The 22,210-nt window shown below is 43.1% G+C and overlaps 1 protein-coding gene across 1 annotated transcript; it reads left to right on the forward strand.

The window, feature by feature from the left end:
- The first annotated feature begins 1,619 nt into the window (after positions 1–1,619).
- Positions 1,620–20,796, forward strand: si:ch211-91p5.3 (uncharacterized). Its single transcript, XM_024009873.2, has 21 exons — positions 1,620–1,942; positions 10,845–10,979; positions 11,084–11,212; positions 11,283–11,435; positions 11,508–11,693; positions 12,081–12,237; positions 12,993–13,100; positions 13,421–13,630; positions 13,798–13,932; positions 14,036–14,179; positions 14,333–14,881; positions 15,038–15,181; positions 15,282–15,419; positions 15,574–15,786; positions 15,999–16,148; positions 17,025–17,237; positions 17,451–17,597; positions 19,329–19,536; positions 19,747–19,841; positions 19,979–20,116; positions 20,292–20,796. Exons 1-21 carry the CDS (start codon positions 1,733–1,735, stop codon positions 20,381–20,383), a joined length of 3,654 nt encoding a protein of 1,217 aa, XP_023865641.1. The 5' UTR covers positions 1,620–1,732; the 3' UTR covers positions 20,384–20,796.
- The last annotated feature ends 1,414 nt before the right edge of the window (positions 20,797–22,210 follow it).

The raw sequence follows: 22,210 nt of genomic DNA on the forward strand, positions 1-22,210 counted from the left end.
TTAAATTAATTTTTTATTGGAAAATAATAAACATTATTTTTTTTTAAGAAGTAAAGTGGAAACAGCATCATAGTCATTCTCGTTGTTGCTTGTGCTGCATTGACCAAGTGTCTCAACAAATGCGCTCCTTGAGTGAAGGGGCGGGACTAGGTCTGTGTGGAAAACGGCATACAATGACCGGAGAAAGATGACTCAATTAGCGGAGTAAACTATAAAAATTWACATTACACAAGGCGTATCATATTTAACAAGCAAAACCTTCGAATACTGTTTATAGAAGGTAAAGTAAAAACCCATACCGGTCCGTGCATCAATACTGGTATATAGTAAAATACGGTATACCGGCCAGACTACAGGTGACCGTATGCACTCAGTTTGTTTGCCAACTCATAGAAGTAGTAGAAGAAGAAAATGGAGATGGCCTCAATGGCACTGCCCATGCTCTCATATGTCTATAATGGGACAGATACAATGATGCAATGTCTGTCTAAGGGATCATCAACTAGATTCAGACGCGGGCCTTTAAAATAAAAAATGTATTGAGTGGATGGTCGGGGAGCCGAAACATGATTACAAATAATATGTAGACAGCAAATTGACCACAAGAAGTCCAAACATATATAATATTTGATTAAAACATATTTTCAAACCTTGCTTACATTTTTATATGATCACGTGTCTCGCTATTATGCGTGGAAATAATTGTGAACAGATTTCCTAGTTTAAAATTACTTGGAGCTGATTTCCCAGTGTTAAAAAAAATTATTATGTCCAAGAATGAAAATGCAAAAAATTCAATGGTGGGGATAAAACCACCTGCGGGATGCCAGCTGGGGAACAGAGATTTTTTTTAAATGTAACCTTTATTTAATCTAAGTCTATGGACTGTACTGACCAATCATGCCTTTATGCCAGGAGCGGGGTTAGGGATCAGGGGTCATGGGTTGAGTAGTGACCTACCAAAGGACAGGACAGTAGAACCCAGGGAACTATTGAAATCTGGTCAAAGTCTGAAAAAGTTTCAGATTTTGCTTGCGAGCATGTTTTTATCGATATGAACTTGGTTTTATTGACCGACTGTTTGAAAACAACATAAAACAAGATGTTTTATGTTTACTCTGTAAATCCAGCCACACTTTGATTGAACAGAACCTAACTGTTCCTTTTTTATATCATGGAGGGCCAGAAGGGGAAATAAGGGGGGAATTGATTGTCCCCCAAAAACAACTCTCCAACATGACCATACTTTGTTTTATTTGTTAAATACTTTATATTGAGATGTAGGTATGTCTATGCTGTAGATCACATTGAGACACTTTGTTATTGAATAGTGAACAGAACTGTAAGCGATAAATGCACAATCACTGAAATGTGCTAKGTTTCTATCATTATTGGTTTGAATACAATGCCGTACATCGGAATGTTTGTTTTGCTGTAGTAATAAATGGAAGCAAAGTATATGGTATAAACGGGTTAAATATGTATCTTGGAGGTGAGAGAACTTTCCACAAAAGACATGTACAGGAATCGAACTACGTACACGTTATGACGGTYGAGAGAACGCTGCTCATTGGTTGAACCGGGTTCCTGTGCGCCTGACAGTTCTGCTGCAGTCTCTACAGACAGCCTGTCAAGCCCAGCGCATAGGTAGGTCAACGGGTACGGGACTGATCGAGTCGGGTGGTACCGAAGGAATTATTATCCAGCACAACGATACGGCATTTGTTTCACCATGGACTCATTCAAACGGTTTCAGGATGACGACTATAAAAACTGGATTAAAACGACCATGGGTCTGAATTGTCTTAAAACGCGACTAGGAGGGTTTCTGGAAAACGAAACCGAAACTTTCCACGATCATCTCCGAAACAAAGTGAACACAGGAGGCAATGTATGTAAAGCTGAATGTAACCTGAAGAAATGGACCCCCAAGTCAAAGCAGGTGATTAAAATATGTGAGTTAAAATGTAACTCGCATGATATCTGAGTTTCCGTCCCTACTTTTAAAATATGTTCTGCCCATATACTGATGTCATGAATTTCACTGCTTGAAGTCTCTCACTTAATAGGCTACAACTGTTGTTTTATGGAATTACTTTTGTGATTGTAATATCAAACAAACCTTTTGAATTCGAGAACCAAATTCTTAGTATTGCGAAGCAAAATAATCATATTGAGGGCAAAACATTAACCCAAAAGTATTGAGAGGAAAAATAAATAATATTGAATTGTAAATTAATGGAAAAATGTTTTCAGTAAGCACGTTTCCATACACAGTTTGTATGGAGTGAAGTCGTCGGTAAAATGAATTATGCGAGAAATGGCGGTGGAAACGCCTTTATGCGTAAATATTGATATAATAGCCACCATACTGAAGTAAATTTGGGAGTCACGTGATGATATGTTGTGTGGTCCTTCCACTACGACTCGGGGAAACTGCAGTTTATTAGGCTACAGATAAAAAGGTAATGAAACCTCACAGGGTGGTGAAAGTGCACGGTGATCGTGATGCGTATTTCCAATATATATCGAGGTTTCGATTCTGGGGACTTGACGATCGATGCTTGATTTGCCTTTTGACAAATACAAATATTCTCGCGTTTATCCATAATAATATCACTGATCAACCCATGACCCATGATCCCTAACCCCATGTAGACTAGTCTACCCGGGGTTGCCATGTCTGCGGCTTTCTGTAAATTGTTGTAACCTGTTGCTGCAGATTATCAGGCAGTGAGCAGACTGTTAKTGAGTGAGTGGTGGGGATGGCTGGAAGGGTGTGTGTGTATTTAGAGCACTGGTTGAGAGCGCTGCTGCTGAGTCATGAAGACAGCAGCACGCGCACGTCGTGACAACATTTTACCAGTTGTAGGTTGGCTATTTAGATTGTCATTATGGAGACAACTCCTTTTCCATAAAACATATTAATGCGCTATAACTGATATAACCGCGACAAAGCACTGGACAACGAATGGAAAACGACTTTAGGCTCACTAGTATGCTGTAGATAAATTCGCTCAGAGGTGGTTTAAAGTAAACTGCATTTGAAAATCGACTTTTCTTATGGAAAACTTTATCAAGCAAAGGGTTTTACGCATGCTTAGTTCTTGGGTCTCGAGCACTGCGTTAGTGGACATTTGAAATGGAATTTATGGGTGCTTCTGTTATGGGAAAAAGTCCACAATAAACCTGACATTAAATGTGGAGAATGATACATTTGCATTTGTTGGCCATCACGTAGTCTATTAATTTATATGCCATTGTAYGCTACTGTAGTCTACCGTTTGATASGCTATATACATAAAAGTATTTATAGTATGTGGACACCCCTTCAAATGAGTGGATTTGGCTATTTCAGCCACACCCGTTGTATAAAATCGAGCACACAGCCATACAATCTCCGTAGACAAACATTGGCAGTATAATGGCCTTACTGAAGAGCTCAGTGACTTCCAATGTGGCACCGTCATAGGATGCCACCTTTCCAACAAGTCAGTTTGTCACATTTCTGCCCAGCTAGAGCTGCCCCAGTCAACTGTAAGTGCTGTTATTGTGAAGTGGAAACATCTAGGAGCAACAACGGTGCTGGGAGRGCGTAGCACATAAAAATTGTCAGTACTCAGTTGCAACACTTACTACAGAGTTCCAAACTGCCTCTGGAAACAACATCAGCACAATAACTGTTAGTCGGGAGCTTRATGAAGTCGGTTTCCATGGCTGAGCAGCCTCACACAAGCCTAAGATCACCATGCGCAAGCTAAGCTTTGGCTGGAGTGGTGTAAAGCTCGCTGCCATTGGACTCTGGAGCAGTGGAAACGTGTTCTCTGGAGGGATGAATCATGCCTCACCATCTGGCAGTCCCACAAATGAATCAGGGTTTGGCGTAAGCCAGGAGAACAATACCTGTCTGACTGCATAGTGCCAACTTTAAAGTTTTGTGGAGTAGGAATAATGTTGTGGAGCTGTTTTTCATGGTTTCGGGCTAGGACTCTTAGTTCCTGTGAAGGGAAATCTTAACGCTACAGCATACATTGACATTCTAGACGATTCTGTACTTCCAACTTTGTGGCAACAGTTTGGGAAAGGTCCTTTGCTGTTCCAGCATGACAATGCCCCTGTGCACAAAGCGAGGTCCATACTGAAATGGTTTGTCGATCTGTGTGGAAGAACTTGACTGGCCTTCAGAGCTCTAACCTCAACCCCATCGAACAACTTTGGGATAAATTGGAACGCCGACTGCGAGCCAGGCCTAATCGCCCAACATCAGTGCCCGACTTCACACATGTTCTTGTGGCTGAATGGAAGCAAGTCCCCGCAGCAATGTTCCAACATCTAATGGAATGTCTTTCCAGAAGAGTGGAGGCTGTTATAGCAGCAATGGGGGCACCAACTCCATATTGATGCCCATGATTTTGGAATGAGATGTTCAACGCGATATCACTGAAGTCATTGCAAATCAATTTGTGCCACTTGTGTAGTCTACCTGGAGCTGACAAACAGATTTTAATAAATGGCCAATAACTTCAATTTGTTGTTGTAGCCTTGTGTTATTAGGCAATTATTAATGGCCATGTTAGGTTAATTCAATTAGAAATGATCAATTGTTATCATGGTCACTGCTCCTATCTTAAATGTATCATTCTCCACATTTAATGTCAGTTTCATTGTGGACTTCGGCATGTTGGCCTATCAGGGCCTATAGGCTACCTGCATCTAGCTCAGCAAACCATGGCAAAGTTGAATTGCAATTATYAACCCAGATTTTAGTCAGTAGCCTATGCCTATTGAAATAACGAGTCAATCTCACAAACAGGCCATTTTATAACGGTTTGTAGTCTTAACATCTAACACATAATGGCACAATTGGCAGAAAATAGCCTAGCGTTCTTTTTTTGAAGTTCGTTCAAGTGTTTCTTTTTCAGAGATTTTGAGATCCTCTGTCCAACTTTCATCCCTCTAACTCTCCTGTCGGATTTATCAAGTTATGCACATGTGCAAAAGGGATTTAATTACAATTATAAACTGAATGCTGATTGGTTGAAAGCTGTGGTATATCAGACCGAGTACCACGGTATGACAACAACCCAAACATTTATACTGTTCTAAATATGTTTAACCAGTTTATAATAGCAATAAGGCACTTCAAGGGTTTGTGGTATATGGCCATTATACTATGGCTAAGGGCTGTGTCCTAAGAACAGCCCTTAGTCGTGAAATATTGGCCATGTACCTCACCTCCTCGGGCCTTATTGCTTAATCATAGCAGTCAAAACAAGTTAAATCGACATCCATTGATGGAAAATGATCTGGCAAATTTAATAAGGGCGAATTAGCCTTTCTCTTGCGACATATTCTTAAGCTCACAATAATAATTATTTTGATGGAAAACTGAAGTTTGCTTCTTAGCTTACATCGTTACAAATTCCGCAGATATTCCTTCTTAATTCGCTCTAACATGATAGAAAAAGGGTTTATTGGATAAATGTGGCAACTGTTCTGCTGCGYAAAAAACAAAATATTTTTGAGCTASTTTTCAGGCCTGGTAAGTGGGTTGAGATGTCATTGGGCTAGAAATTTGAACTTGACCTGGCAACCCTGAGCCTATCCTACCCTCATAGCCTACCCGCCCTGTATCTGCCAACTGTTGGCTAGAGCACGTGCTAAAACCAGACTAGGCACATTTGCTATTTAATTTTTGTGAAAAACTATGGGTAGAGTAGAAAATGCAATGGAAACACACTGAACTTTAGATTTTTATTCAGTACATGAAAACTTGAGGGAAAAGGTCAGCCTCACCCAATGATCCAGTTTGTTTACATCCAAGGCTATGTAGACCTCGGTATGTTAGATATAGCTACCATGCAACCCGGATAACTTGCTAAATACTTGTTTGTTACTCTATAAAGTAGCTTGATTGCTAATTCCAGAATTCAGGGGATACAATACACATCTAAATTATCTTCAGACCCTAACTATGTTAGGTAGCTAATAGGTTAAGAAGCTAGCTAGCATGTTGATTCACACATGACTGTGTTCATTTGTAGGTAGCTGCAGTGCAACATGACCAAAGCCAAAACCAACTTTTTCTAAACACCTCAATCTGCACGTATATGGCCAGTGACGATAGCTCCTTATGTACTTATCATTTGAAGAGCCATAGTAATAAACATATTTGTCATGTGTACTCCCTCTCCGGCCTCTAGGTCATCAGGTTGCTGATTATCCCGTACACCTGTCACCGTTGTCAAGCGCACCAGCGCCTCATGACACTCACCTGGACTCCATCACCTCCTTGATTAGCTTCCCTGTATCTGTCACTCCCCTTGATGCTTTCCTCAGGTGTTATCGACTCTGTTTTCACGTCGGCGCGTTGTTTGTGTTTCGCGTTTATTGTTTTGTTTATTTATTAAAACACGCTCCCTGTACTTGCTTCCTGACACAGCGCACTCGTTACAATAATCTTGGAGTTAGTCCTTGGCGAGACAGTTGACAAAGCTGTTACTTGACTCAATACTGTTAAAGCTGCAAGACATGGGCATTACCACATAAGAGTTTTTCTTTACTCATGTCGACTGGAAAATCAGAGGCATAAAGCAGATAAGTGTTTAATTACAGTATTTGATTGATTTGTCATGTCCACGCCGTCGCAATCAGTCTGCAGAATTAACCATCACAAATGATTTTATTAAGGATATACCCCTTACTGTACATTTAGACCTGTGATAGACACATTGTCCTTAGAAGAATGTTCAAGAAATGTACAATTTCCACAAAGTGTTCAACTCGTTTTCCTTGATAATGGTTTCCAACATATGATTGGCAGAACTTAACTAAAGAGCAAGAACATCTCTGTATTGTAATTGTATTTGCAGAATACCTTATTCAACATGTGGCTGGTAACAAATTGGTACTGTAAACTGGACTGAACACAGTTCAGCGACAATGAATAAGTCTGCCCCACTCATTCTCATCTGTACAGTTAGAAGTGTTTGTAGTATTGTTGGGAACGAATTGATGTTCCTCTTCGACTTCTCTCAGCTACGGAGGCAGATCATCAGCCAAACTACCTGTGGAAAAGGAACAGGAATTCTGCAAAAGGTTAATTAACATGGGTGGAAACCGAACACAGATGATCAATGTACAACTAACGATAAGTGCACTAGTCATAATTCGCTGATTTTTTTTTTTAAATTATTGTTCACGGTAACTGTACGCTCCGGTTTAGTCAATGTTGTCACAACCAACTATAAATTCATTACATTTACTCAGGTATGGTCTTATTGTAGTTCAATTAGGTGTTATAGCACAGGTAGGGATGACAATTTACACACTGCCGCCCTTCAGGGCCAAGAATGAGGAACACTAAAGTCGTGCACACTTTGGTAGAAAGGGTGAAGAATCAGGACACAAGCCGACCCTCTACCCTTAACCTGAAGTACGCATTCATACACTCTCCCTCTTGGCCCTTTACACTCGTACCCGTATACTGGTTGAAAATGGCAGATATGGACATTGATAAGCACGTAAATTGGAACGCAGTGGCTGTACAGTAGCATGCTACACATGACGTCAGAGCTCAAGGGCCTCCACTTCATAGCGCTGTATTAGGTTTTGACTGACAGCCGTTAGGAACTTGAGCAGCACGCACGGCCCCAAAAAAGTTGCCCCATTCCTCCCGCTAATTGGCCAACTTTTGCAAATTATCTTGTGTGTCTGAGTGAGGGAAATGCCGTAAATTACGAGGACTCTGTGTATTTTGAAAGATGTGACGTTGAGGATTTATAATAAATACCACTTTGATGTCATACGAGCAAGCCAAACACCCGTGAATCCAAATGTACACTTCACATTTCCACATCATAAAACCCATGTCATATACAGTGTCAGTGATTTATAATCACTATGTTTAGTGTATAGTTACAAGATGACATGGCCTCATACCCTGGGCTGTCCTGAACACAATGAGCCTATGCTTTGCTGTGTTGTGAAGAAAATATACAGTGGACCATGCATCTGAATGCACTTATGTCTTCATTCTATGCGCACCAAAATTACCATCTGCTTCTCTGAATTGCCTAGTGAAAGCCTAACACTGTAAGGCCATTTTTTAAAATGTAGCTAGTCATGTTGGCAATAGAACCCTACATTTTCCAACAATATTCTTGTCATGTTCCTGAATCTATTTGGAGTATTTTCAGATTTTGTTATCAACAAATGTGGTCAAAAGTACAGTAAATGTAAAATGCACGTGAAGTCTTGGATTCAGTCTTGTCAGGTGAAGCGTCATGTCTTCACCTTTAGTCTAATAATTTCCCCATGATCTCCAAACGGTTCCCTTTTAATTGCTACCATGGTTATGCTTTGCTTACCATATTTCTCATGTAATAAACATTTCAATTTAGCCCTATCTATATAGGCCAATTCCCACGAGTGTAAGGGGTTAAAGGAATGAACTGGCGGTGTAACGAATATGGCGCAACTCAACCATGGTTGTAGCAATCCATTGCCTTAAATCCATGAAAGGGAGTTAACAAGTAAATACCATTTGAAGAAGGGGGTTTAGGGCACCAAGTCCTTTTTCAGCCACGTTGGTGCCACTACAGCCCTTGCTCCCCATGGGAGAGCATCCTCACCTTGCAGCTTAGAAGGGCAGCTTGGTCAGCAGCATCTGGAAGACAGGAGGGGGCCGTCTGCTGGAGGAGCTGCTGGGTTTGCCTGCACACAGCAATAACTTTAGCCAGCTGAACCTCTCCCTTCTCATAGTTTCCTAAGGGTTGGAACACAAAATGGATTAGTTGGAAAGCACTAGGGGCAACAGTGGAGCGCATCTTTACTGAGTAGTGGGCACATGTTGTGGACGGGGATAGTGGGTGGGTGTAATTCCATGACTCTGGATCAGAATATTGTGTGTTCGATCCCAGTGTTGGACACTGATTTTTTTTTACCCTATCCCAAACCTTGACCATTCGGAATGAGTACCTAAACTTAATCCTTAACTTCGAAACTTGACGTTTAGAGAAATGGAATTCAGCTCAGTGTTCAACACCATAGTGCCCACAAAGCTCATCACTAAGCAAAGGACTCTGGGACTAAACACCGCCCCCAGGTGGTAAGGGTGGACAACACATCTGCCACGCTGATCCTGAACACGGGGGCCCCTCAGGGGTGCATGCTTAGTCCCCTCCTGAACTCCCTGTTCACTCACGACTGCGTGACCAAGCACGACTCCAACACCATCATTAAGTTTGCTGACGATGGTAGCATTGATCCTCCTCAGGGGACTGAAAAGATTTGGGGAAGGCCCAAAAAATTGTCAGACTCCAGTCACCCAAGTCATAGACTGCTGCTACTCACTGTTTATTATCTATACATAGTCACTTTACCCCTACCTACATGTACAAATTACCTCGACTAACCTGTACCCCTGCACATTGACTCGGTACCAGTACCCCCTGTATATAGCCTCGTTATTGTTATTTTGTGTTACTTTTTATACAATTGTTTCACTTTAGTTTATTTAGTACATTTTCTTAACCAACAATGCAGTTCAAGAAATAGAGTTAAGGGCTTGTAAGTAAGCATTTCAAGGTACGGTTGTATTCGCCGCATGTTACAAGTAAAATGTGATTTAAATGATACAGAGCAGCAGGAGCAACTCAGGGTGTAAAAACAAATGTAAATAAAATAAATATATATTTTCAAATGTGACTTTTTGAGCAACTTGGATAAATGTCTAATTCTGCACTGAGACAGAGCTTATTGGGCAGACAGATAGACACACACACACACACACACACACACACACACACACACACACACACACACACACACACACACACACACACACACACACACAGCCAGTGAGAGCCAGGCCACAAAAAAAGAAACAAATGCAAAACAAAATTGTCTATAGTACAATCAGACTGTAGTGAAACGCTGCCCTTGCTCTCGAGAACCCAGGGCCATACAGCACTGGAGTTCATGAGAAGGGCTTGTAGTGCCTTTGTTCTTGAATAGCCACATACCACTAGAGTAACTTCAGAGTTACTTCAGTGCACCATATCTTGCTTGTTGGCTGTGATAGAAATGATATAGCCATGCTTGCTAATTGTTTCAATACATCTTCTAAATGTGAAATTACAAGACCCAAAAGACACTTACCAAAGGGTGTTTCCCTATGTCTTCCTTGTTGTAAAGCTGACGTTATCTAGTTATACTAGTCAGGCCCATTGGGCTAACTAGCTAGCTAATAGCCACTGACCCTTTTTTTTTATTTTTATGGAAAAGTTAAATAAATAATCAAGCTTTTTTATACACTAGCTGGCTAGTTATCAGAAGACACTGTTGCCTCTCAGCATTGCCAGCATTAACATACCTCAGTGAGCTGTACAGTCCATCATTTTATTTTAAATGACAATGAACTGTCTCTCCAAAACCAGTTGACCAATAGAGACGCATCATATACCTCCTCCCTCTAAACCCCGCCTACCCAGAATGAACATGCCAAAACTTTGCAAACCCCCAAAAAAGTCAGTGAAGCAAAGGGCCGGATAATGTAACCAAATAGAGTAAAAAATTGCAGTCAGAGGTGTTTAATCGCAATTCCGTAATGATTGAAAATGTTTCACAGATTATATAGATTTTTTATTAATTTACAATTATTTTGTTTTTACCTTTCAAAATTATTTTCTTGCAATACTATTTATTTTGCTCTCAATACTTTTGGGGTAATGTTTGCATTCAATATTATTATTTGTGTTTGCAATAATAATTTGTTCTCGAATTCGAAAAGTTATCTTGATATTAAAAGCACAAAAGTAATTATATGGTTGTTCCTGTGTAAGGTTCCTCAAGTGTGTAAAGTGTGCGAGCCATGGAGAGATGAGATCTTGGCAAACCATTCATGTAAAGGCGGACAGGTCTACTGGAATAACTCCAAACCGAACCTGTGGCCTACGAAGAAATGGGAGGTAGCCAAGGTAGAGTGTCTACATCTGGTGTAATGCTCTGGCTGTATTTATCATAAGTGTGTTACATCCTGCCTTGGTAGTTGGTATGTCATTGTGTGTGTGTGTGTGTTTAGGTCTACATGCCCCGTGGAAATACGGACCATACCGCGGTGGACCAATTTGACATCTCAGCCTTCCTCAATCTCATGTCCCAATGCATCCACTTTGCCAAGTTTGTGAAGTCCAAAAATCTTATCACACAGGTAAACTTCCTCACACTCACAAATGTGCACATTTACCTGTGTATAAGTATGACAGTGTGTATGTGTGCAGGTGACCAACGTGAGGAACCAGGTGATGCACTCTGCTGACTTCCGGGTGGTGAAGATGGATTTAGAATCTTACCTAGGGCGAATCAAAGACCTGGGCCAGGCTCTGAAAACACACTACCCCAAATTCAGTGAGCTGGCAGAGGAGATCGAACAGGTGTGTGTGCATGTGCTATTAAGTCCATACCTCACTTTTACATTGGGAACCTGACCGGTATCTTTGTCCCAGCTCCAGAATACAGACTTCGATTTTATCATGAGCTGGGTTGGGAAGAAGATTGTACTTGCGGCAGATGAGGACCCAGAGAGCATGCTGAAACTCCAGAACTTTCTGAGTCTGGAACAACAGATACTGAAGGAAAAGTTGGAGTTTCTGTCCCAACGCTATGAAGAGGACAGAGAGACAGCCCTTACTGTAAGACACACACAAACACACACACGTCATGTTATTCTATCCTCGTGGGGACCTAAAATGTATTTCCATTCAAAATCCTTTTCTCTCCCCTAACTTTAACCCGTAACCCTAAACCTAATTTATAACTCTAAACCTAACCCTAATTCTAATCCTAATTCTAACCCTAAGCTTAAAATAGCCTTTGTCCTCATCGGGGAGAATTGTTTTACTATCCTTGTGAGGACTTTTTGGATTTTAGGTCCTCACAAGGATAGAAGAACCAACACACACACACACACACACACACACACACACACACACACACACACACACACACACACACACACACACACACACACACATCCTCACTGTAAGGCACCTCAAATGTGTGTGTGTGTGTACCCCCAGCTGGAGGAGTTGCAGTGTGTGAGGGTGTTTCTGGAGGGGAACAATGACCTGCAGGAGAGCCTGGCGCCACAGTGGGAGAAACTGAGAGAGGTGCAGGAAAGAGTGGACACACTCACCGTCAGAGTGGACACACTGGAGAAGAACACACGCACACACGGTGAGGAAGAGGAACAGAGAGAGAGAGATGGATTCAACCCCACTCAGGGCATTTGTTTTCCAGAGAGAGAGCAGGGCTGTATTCATTAGTCAAATTCCATTGCAAAACGTTTTCTCTGTTGCAAAAAGATTTAACGTAAACCGTTTACTCTAAGAAACAAACAAGCAAACAGAGTAAACGGAACCAAACAGGAAGGGACCTACCTTAATTTGTCCAATAGAAATGCTCATTTTTAATTTGGAGTAAACGGTTTCCATTGCAAAAAGTTTTGTAACAGACTAAACATTTTGCAACAGAATCCAACTAATGAATACACCCCGGGTAGAGCGAGAGACCGAGAGAGAGATAGTAGAGAGACAGATAATGGAGTTACTGAGGAATACAGCCCTACTCAGAGAGAGACTTAAAGTTAAAATTACTTAAAAGATTCAAATTTTTATTTAACCTTTATTTAAACTAGGCAGTTAACAACAAATTCTTATTTACAATGACGGCCTACCCCGGCCAAACCCTAACCCGACGACGCTGGGCAATTGTGTGCCGCCCTATGGGACTCCCAATCACATCCGCTTGTGATACAGCCTGGAATCGAACCAGGGTCTGTAGTGACGCCTCTAGCACTGAGATGCAGTGCCTTAGACGGCAAATTAATCTAGTGTACAACTTTAAGTGTTCACCACATTTACATAATTTRACACAGACTTTACCATGAACAGAGAATAAATATTGACCTATGGCAGCTGTGTGTTTTTCAGATCCTGAGTTCAGTACTGACATCCTCAAATATAAGAACCATCTATATGAGGAGGCCAGGAGGCAAGGGTGGCCTGAGCCTGTCTTCTCAGAGATAAAGGAAGCCCTCGGTAGGTCAGAACCTTAACCCTAGCCTTGGGCCTGGAGTTCTTCCTTGTAGCCCATAACGGTGATCCAGACGATTCTGGCTAGGTTACATGGTCAGGAAAAACTCCTGGCCCTTATCCAATTCTGTGGTGTAAAGAAGATGTCTTAAATTGGGTTATGCTGGGTTGTTTTATGATATTATATGTAATGGCTTTATAATATCAGAAAACAGCTCTATTAAAATGTGTCGATTGTAAATAAATGATTTATTATTATGTGAAAAACGAGATGCATGCAGCTGTGTCTCTGACCCTCTGGCTTCTCTCAAAATGGGTTTGACCAGGTTACAGGGGTCGTGTGAAGGTGAGAGGTCAGACATTTGAAGGTGTTCAGGTGTGCCCAAAGTCGAAGACAGCGCACCAGGAAGTGGCTAAACTGGCCCTGAGCCAGCTAGCCAAGGACAGTGCTAGCCTGAGTGAGCTAGCCAATGACACACAGGAGGGGGAGGCATCCAGTAGCCAGACGGACCAACCACAAAGCCTCTCATCCACAGGTGCTGTATTCCTCAGCCAATCAAATGTATGGTATGGGTTAAAATATTGTATCAATAGTATCTGTTAAAATATAATATCATCATGGTTTGTTTCTCAAATGACCAATAGTCCTAAATTGGTATCGGTGTCTGATTGATTAACCTCTACCWTGTAACTCTGTCTTTAGGCCCCGTGTTCTTTGGTAGTGTCACTGTGGTCCTTAAAACTGACATCACCTCTGGAGAGGGGCATTCTGGGGAGACAGAGGCTGTTCAGTCTGCCTACAAGAAACTAGCTCTCCTGTTGGATCTACCAGAATCAGGTTAAAGAGCCCTACAGTACAGTAATGTACATCTACCTTTACTGTCTTCACTTGTGTCCATCAAAATGCTTGTTGTCATGGAAACTCTTCTCTTGTACCTCAGCTTCCTCCTATAAGGATGTGGTCCTGGAGCACTGTCWTACGCGGGATGTCCCACCCCCAGAGGAGGCCGTTCAATCTGATGCAGAGGGGAAGAGCTACCAATGCACTCTTCGATTCACTGGACCAATCACCTTCTATGTCCCAGGTAACACCACATTCAGTAGGCCATATGGATACTTTACAATGTTATGTTTCATGGTGTATTGAATGTAAATATAGTGTGTGTATGTCAAATGTATATAGATATATACTGTAAGTATTGTATAATGTTTAAAATATGGTTTCTGGTTCACTCCAGAGGGTTCCAGCAAAAAGAAACAGGCATATCAGCAGGCAGCTAAAGTGGCCCTCCAGCGGCTGTCCGGAGTCCTCGGCAGTAAGGAAGTGGTGGGAGAGAACTACGTGAGCACCCTGAAAGAGCTGCTGGAGGCTCAGACCCCACAACTTGACAAGCCTGCGTATGATGTCACAGACAGAGGAATGGGAGCGGGGGAGGTCACTGAGAGAGGGGGTGGAGTGGAGGAGAGTGGAGGGGTGACAAGTGGGGGGGGGGTAGGGAAGAAGGAGAAAGGAGTGGGGTCAAGCGAAGGTGAGGGCTGCCCTCACCTCCCACCAGCTCCCATGATACCTAGCGTGCAGCCCCCCGAGAGTCAGGTGGTCCCAGTGTCACTCATGGAAACCTTAGTTACTATGGACCCCATGGCTACCACAGTCACCATGGTTGCCATGCATACCACAGTCCCCATAAATACCACAATTACCATGGAGACCCAGGGGGGAGGGGCCTCAGAGTCAGACCCCCACCAAGCCACGCCCACCCTCCCAGAGGAGAGCAGCGTCTCTTCAGGTACACAGAATCGCATTAAAACTCACAGCTTTATTGTTCATATTAACAGACAACTTTGTACCTAGAAGAAGAAACAACAACAAAAATAAGACAACTCAATGAAAACGAGAACGTATGAAAAAGGTGAGGTCCTTTTATCTGTCCTCCATTTTTTAGATGGCCCTGMGTTCGTTATGTGTGTGGCGGTACGTGTGCAGAAGGACCTCGCCCCACACGAGGCCTCCACTCCAGAGGAGGCGCTACAGGCAGCCTACTGCAGTCTGCTCCAGGGCCTGTCCCTGGATCCGCCACCTACAGCAGGTACACTACACACTTTAGATATGAGGGGACAACTTCATCCTACTTCATTGGTTAGTGGGTGTTGTTGTGACTCAGCCTGAACTCAGTGCTGCCCTTGCAGGTGGTGAGAAGCAGAGTGTGTTGGAGTTCTTCAGACTGGCAAAGTGTGGCCCCCCAGTGGAGGACTGTGTAACAACAATGGAGGGAAAGCACAGATGCACTCTAAGAATCGTAGGCGAGCTCACCTTCCACAGCACAGGTGACTTTTTTTTCATTACAATGGCACATTTGATGAGATGTAAACATTGGTTATAAAGGGTAATTGCAGTTTTTCCAGGACATGACATGATCGATGTCTCACAATCACCTGTAACCCCCTCACCTCTCTCTCTCTCTCTCTCTCTCTCTCTAAGAGGCGGCCCCCAAAAAGCAGCAGGCAGAGCATTGTGCAGCTAAGGAGGCACTGAGGTGTCTGAATGGGGTCCTGAGTGGGGTTTTGGGCGGAGACATCGGCGGAGCGGGTCCGAACTACAAGGGTAAACTCCAGGAGTTGCTGGCCAAGCATGGAGGAGGAGCCAAGCCAGAGTACAAAAATACTGAGGCTAACAAGATCAGAACAGGAGCCGGTTAGTCTGGACCTCTTTCTATCTCCCCACAGCTGCAGGTCAGGTGATGGGACACTGCTGCTGCTGGCTCTGCTCTGGTCAGAGGCTAAAAACTAACACAGCACTTATTCCATTATTAATACATTATCTTCTCTCTGTATCTTTCTCTATGTCTATGTCTGTCGCTCTCTCTCTCCTGACTTCTGTCTATCTCATGCTCTCTCTCCCCACAGCTGCAAGTCAGATGACCGGGGAAACTGCTGCTGTTGGCACTACTCTACAGGGTGACAAATTGTCAGTTAGTGATGCAGTTACCATGGAGACAACGCCTGAAGATTCCGGCCCGCCTCCGCCTAAGAGATCTGCAGGGGGAGAGATGGAAGGTGACTGTCCTCTCTTTGTTACTCTGCTCAAAGAACCGGAAAATGTCATTTGTCAAGGAACAGAATCGGAACCGGGAACGAAGCTGATCTATACTGTTCCGGAACAGAACCGTTATTTTAAAAGCAACCGTTTAATAACGTTCTTTTATATTCCAGACCAAAAAACTATAGTTATCACATTTCACATTGTATTTATTAACTCCAAAAATACAAGTTATTTTATTCTGGTGACGGTCTGCACACACAAGCATGTCAGCTAGCTATCTCCGGTCCAACGTTAAGCCAACTCTGAAGTTAAAGGACATTCAAAGTTCCTCAATAGAAGCCACTTCTCCGTAGGTGTAATACCGTGGGCCCTAATTCAGATAATGCCTGTTATATCAAGATTCCCTTCAAGGCAAGCCTCCTCCTCCACCCTCACCCGCTCTCTCCCCACTCGCAAAATGTCAGTTGCATCTCACGGCCCTACACTTGTCTTTCCATCACACACGTAAACAACTCACTGAACTAGCTTGCCCGCCCCATAGCAAGCTGCTCTATCCCTACTGCATGATCGGTGAAGTCATTTCATGTCGAGCTAAATATAAAAATAAATAAAATWWAAAAAAAGAGGTTTAAAAAGGAACCGAAAGGAACGATATTAACCAGCACTTTTTTGGGGTCCAAACCAGTTCAGAACTGTATTTATCTGGTCGGAACAGTGGGACGGAACAAAAAAAAATGGTGGTTCAAAATGAAACGATTGGAAAAAAAATGTGGTTCCTACCCCTGGACCTACCCTCTTTCTGAATGATTCTAAGCCTCAATATCAGTCCATTAGCAGTAACCTTTTACTCAGTACCTTTTACTTAGCGCTCGTGTGTGTGTGTGTTTCAGACATCCGGCAGTGTCTGGCACTGTGGAGTCTGCAGCCCCCGTGTGTGGTGTGTGAGGATGTGTCTGTGGAGCAGTTGTGTGAGTGGACGGTGGAGGTCCGACTAGACCGCCACGCCTTCCGGAACCAGAACCTGTTTAGCTCTAAGAAAGAGGCTATCCGCCAGTCCTACCACAGTCTGGGTAGAGCAGGAGATATCTGCCAGCATGGCACCGGTGAGCAATCAGTCATTCAATCAATTAATCAGCCAGAGCTGAGCCACAGATCGTTATTAAAAAAAATGTTTTAAACACCACTCCTCAGTAAATGGTTACACTACATAACACCTGTCTCACCATCCTCCTTATATTCCTCCTCTCCCGTCTTCACACCCCTTCTCTCGCTCTTCCTCTCCTCCCGTCTCTCGCTCTCTCTCCTTCTCTCTGTAGACGAGAGTAAGTCCACAGCGATGGTAAAGGCTTTTTTCCTGCAGCGGTCGTTCCCGTTGCCTGTGGAGGAAGTAGCAGAACCAGAGAAMGGAAGGTTCTGCTGCAATCTCAAAGACATCACCTGTGTCTTCACTTACCGTGGAAAGGGTATATAAGGCCATGATTAGTTGAAATTGATGTATTTATCATATACCGTGCATTCGGAAAGTATTCAGACCCCTTCCCCTTTTCCAACATTTTGTTACGTTACAGCCTTATTCTAAAAAGGATAATAAATAAAATAAATCCTCAATCTCCACACAATACCCCATAATGACGAAGCTAAAACAGGCTTTTAGAAATGTTTGCTAATTTATTAAAAATAAAAAACAGGAATACCTTATTTACATAAGTATTCAGACCCTTTGCTATGACACTCGAAATTGAGCTCAGGTGCATCCTGTTTCCATTGATCATCCTTGAGATGTTTCTACAACTTGATTGTAGTCCACCTGTGCTAAATTCAATTGATTGGACATGATTTGGAACACCTGTCTATATAAGGTCCCACAGTTTTGCATGTCAGAGCAAAAACCAGGTCATGAGGTCGAAGGAATTGTCCGTAGAGCTCCGAGACCGTATTGTGTCGTGGCAAAGATCTGGGGAAGGGTACCAAAAAATGACTGCAGCATTGAAGGTCCCCAAGAACACAGTGGACTCCATAATTCTTAAATGGCAGAAGTTTGGAACCATCAAGACTCTTCCTTGAGCTGGCTGCCCGGCCAAACTGAGCAATCGGGGGAGAAGGGCCTTGGTCAGGGAAGTGACCAAGAACCCGATGGTCACTCTGACAGAGCTCCAGAGTTCCTCTGTGGAGATGGGAGAACCTTCCAGAAGGACAACCATCTCTGCAGCACCACCAATCAGARCTTTATGGTAGAGTGGCCAGATGGAAGCCACTCCTCAGTAAAAGGCACATGGCAGCCTGCTTGGAGTTTGCCAAAAGGCACCTAAAGGACTCTCAGACCATGAGAAACAAGATTCTCTGGTCTGATGAAACCAAGATTGAAAACTTTGTCCTGAATGCCAAGCATCATGTCTGGAGGAAACCTGGCATCATCCCTTTGGTGAAGCATGGAGGTGGCAGCATCATGCTGTGGGGATGTTTTTCAGCGGCAGGGACTGGGAGACCAGTCAGGATCGAGGGAAAGATAAATGGAGCAAAGTACAGAAAATTCCTTGATGAAAACCTTCTCCAGAGAGCTCAGGACATCAGACTGAGGCGAAGGTTCACCTTCCAACAGGACAACGACCCTAAGCAGACAGCCAAGACAACACAGGAGTGGCTTCTGTACAAGTCTCTGTATGTCCTTAAGTGGCCCAGCCAGAGCCCAGATTTGAACCCGATCGAACATCTCTGGAGAAACGTGGAAATAGCTGTGCAGTGACGCTCCCCATCCAACCTGACAGAGCTTGAGAGGATCTGCAGACAAGAATGGGAGAAAGTCCCCAAATACAGGTGGGCCAAGCTTGTAGCGTCATACCCAAGAAGACTCAAGGCTGTAATCGCTGGAAAAGGTGCTTTAAAGTACTGAGTAAAGGTTCTGAATACTTATGTAAATGTGATATTTCCTTCTTTTTTTATATATATACATTTTCAAACATTTCTAAAAACCTGTTTTTGCTTTGTCATTATGGGGTTTTGTGTGTAGATTGATGAGGGAAAAAAACGATTCAATCCATTTTAGAATAAGGCTGTAACGTAACAAGGTGGGACAAAATCAAGGGGTCTGAATAATTTCCGATTGCACTGTATGAGAGCGTAGTGCAGGATAATGTTAGTAAATGAATGTACTGAATGAACTGTATCACATTGCTAAAGGCAGATTTGATTGACAGGTTCCAGTGAGGCTGCAGCATGTCAGTCGGCCTCCCAGAGGGCGCTGTCTTGTCTTGCTACTTTCATTGGCTACTGTGGTCCACCCAGCAGCACTGAGGATGCGAAGGGAAGGCTCAGCACTCTGTTGAAGGGGACAGCCCTTACATCTGCGAACTCCGCCATTTCAGAATCTCAGTACAGAATCTCCGCCCAGCTTAGGTTCTCGGGGTAAAGACTGATAACAATCTATATAAAGTTAATTTCTAAATATCAATGAATTTAAAGTTGAATGAATAGTCCCTCAGTGTTTTTTTGATATGTTGAAAATGTGTATTTTGAGTGAACTCTCTCTTTACCACACAATTATATAATGGACTTGTTTGTAGTGAGTAGTAGTAACTGCCTGATGGTGGTGCATGATTGTGATGGGATTGGCAGGTACAGCATGGAGACTGAAGGACAGGACAGTAAGAAAGCTACCAGAGCCCAACTAAGCCAGCGCTTACTGGGCCTACTTGGGGAGGATGAGATGGGTCAGTACCACACACACACACCACACACACACACACACACACACACACACACACACACACACACACACACACACACACACACACACACACACACACACACATATATACTAGTGTTGATATTGTGAATCCCTCCACAGACTCCACAGCCTCGGTGAGGAACGTTCTAGATGAGTGGTTTACGAAGAGTGGTCTGGAGAAACCCGGATTTGAGGACACTAATGACAAGTTTGGGACAAAAGTCACCTTCTCTGCCCCTCTCATCTGCTCCTACAAAGGTAGGCTTCTGACACACACATTTACCTTTCAGTGATTTAGCAGACGCTCTTATCCAGAGTGACTTACAGTAGTAAATGCATATATTTTCATACTGGTCCCCTTGTAGGGGACACACACACACACTCTCGCTCTCAGGCTATTTTCTGATTGGCTGTTCTCTCTGTCCTTCTGAAGAGTGGCAAGCCAGCCGGGAGAAAGCTAAGAAGAAATTAATCGATGAACTGCAGAGGCGGGTCAAATACCTTTGTGATGGAAGCACCAACTGAGGGCCCACTGACCAATCATAAAATATAGTTTACTTACCCTTGGCTCCTGCATGAAACGACAAAATGTCCTCTATTTCCCAGTCTGGATCTCTCTCTTCCAAGTTTTCCCTCTTTTCCTCTGTGTTTCGTCAGTGCTAGTGGTGTTGGTGATAGATGTCTGTCTGTAATAGTATGGCTTTAATAGTATATAATTCACTCTTTGCATGCACTGTTTTAACCACTGGTTATGGCCCTGATATGAAATTATCCAACATTTAGCAGCTGTTTTAGTTTTTACAGTCTAGTAACATAATGAATGCACTTGTGCGCACCCCAGGTGTAGTACTTTTTAATCTTTAATAATTCCCTAAGTATTTTAACACTAAATGAAAACGCTCCTCTCTGATAATAAAAATACCATCCACTACTTTGAATGATGTACTTGTCTGTCTCATCTGTCTCTGAAATGACTGGTCTTACTGCTGTGAACAGGAGGTAATGGGGAACACTGGTGTAATCGTTCCGCTGTCGCAGGTCAAAGTATTTTGTATGGTTGGCTGAGTGTGAGTAATGTCGGGCGAATTGTATGGAATCCTGGAGTGGGTTGGTTGAAACATTATACACCGGCATGTTGAGYTTTCAGCCCGAATATAAGTACTCTAATGTTGTTGGCCTCAACATCGTATGAAGAGAGTCTGACTACTAGTCAATAAACATATTTAAAAATTGGCATCACTTCATCTTCATTACCTTTCCTTCTTAACTTTACATTGCCTAAATCATTTTTGACTAATGTTCATAGTCATGATGGTCGATGCTAACTTCCTTTTCAGCTGAAACGGTCATCTAATACTTTACCCAGGGGGCACCAGAGCTCCTCTTAARCACACTACCACAGGATACATTGGTGTGCGCGTTGAATGATTGTATAGAGCCAGAAACCACTTCCAAACACATTGCATGACCAGACAGACAGTCTCTCTGTACCACATCCTGAAATAAATAAGTCAAGTCTTTGCAGCAAGAGTTGTTTCTATCTCTCTCCCTGTGGCTCTGGTACCTGTATGTTGGTGCTTGATTAGCCTCATCCCAATTTAGACACTCCTCGACAAGAGGCCAGTGGAGTCAGGTGTCAGGAATACTATTCTGCTAGGCTGCTATTTATTGTTATTTCTGCACCAGCACCTTATAATGTGACTGTCTATAAACATATTATTACACATACCATCTGATGCCAGGCCGGCGGTGCTACTGCACTCTGACCTGGGTTTGTTGACATCCTGTTCAGGCCGACAGCCCGTTTCCCATGAGATGCAGGCAGTTAAGGCACACAGAGAGAGGGAAGGGTGAGATAGGAGTGTGTGTGTGTGAAGTGGATATATATTATGTGTCTGGTGGTAGATGGGAGGGAGGGAGTGTTCAAGACCATAGTAGTGTAGTTATATTTTCATACCAAGGTTGATAGAGAATTAAGTCAAATAAGAACATGGATCTTAAATATTGCTAAAAGGAAACTCCTCTCCCTTTTTTATAAATAGCTACTCACCTGGCTGCGATGTGTGTAGTGGTCCTAGGTGTGTCTACTACTAGACAGCCACTTTTGGCTCTTGAGACCTCTACATTTGACACATCCCCAACCCCCACCACCCCTAAACAGATGCTTGAGCTGCGGTAGGCCCATCTATCGCAAAGCATCTGATTGCGGTGGATCTACTTCTCTTTCCAAAACCACTTGTGTGTCGCTCTTTGGTCGTCCGCTGCTATGTGCCAAGCCTATAGCGCACTGAGCACCTCGCTCCGCTGTCTGGCCCGCTGTCTGGCCCGCTGTCTGGCCCGCCGCGAAGTCTG

Source organism: Salvelinus sp. IW2-2015, linkage group LG19 (genome assembly GCF_002910315.2).
Source record: "Salvelinus sp. IW2-2015 linkage group LG19, ASM291031v2, whole genome shotgun sequence".
NCBI lineage: Eukaryota > Metazoa > Chordata > Actinopteri > Salmoniformes > Salmonidae > Salvelinus > Salvelinus sp. IW2-2015.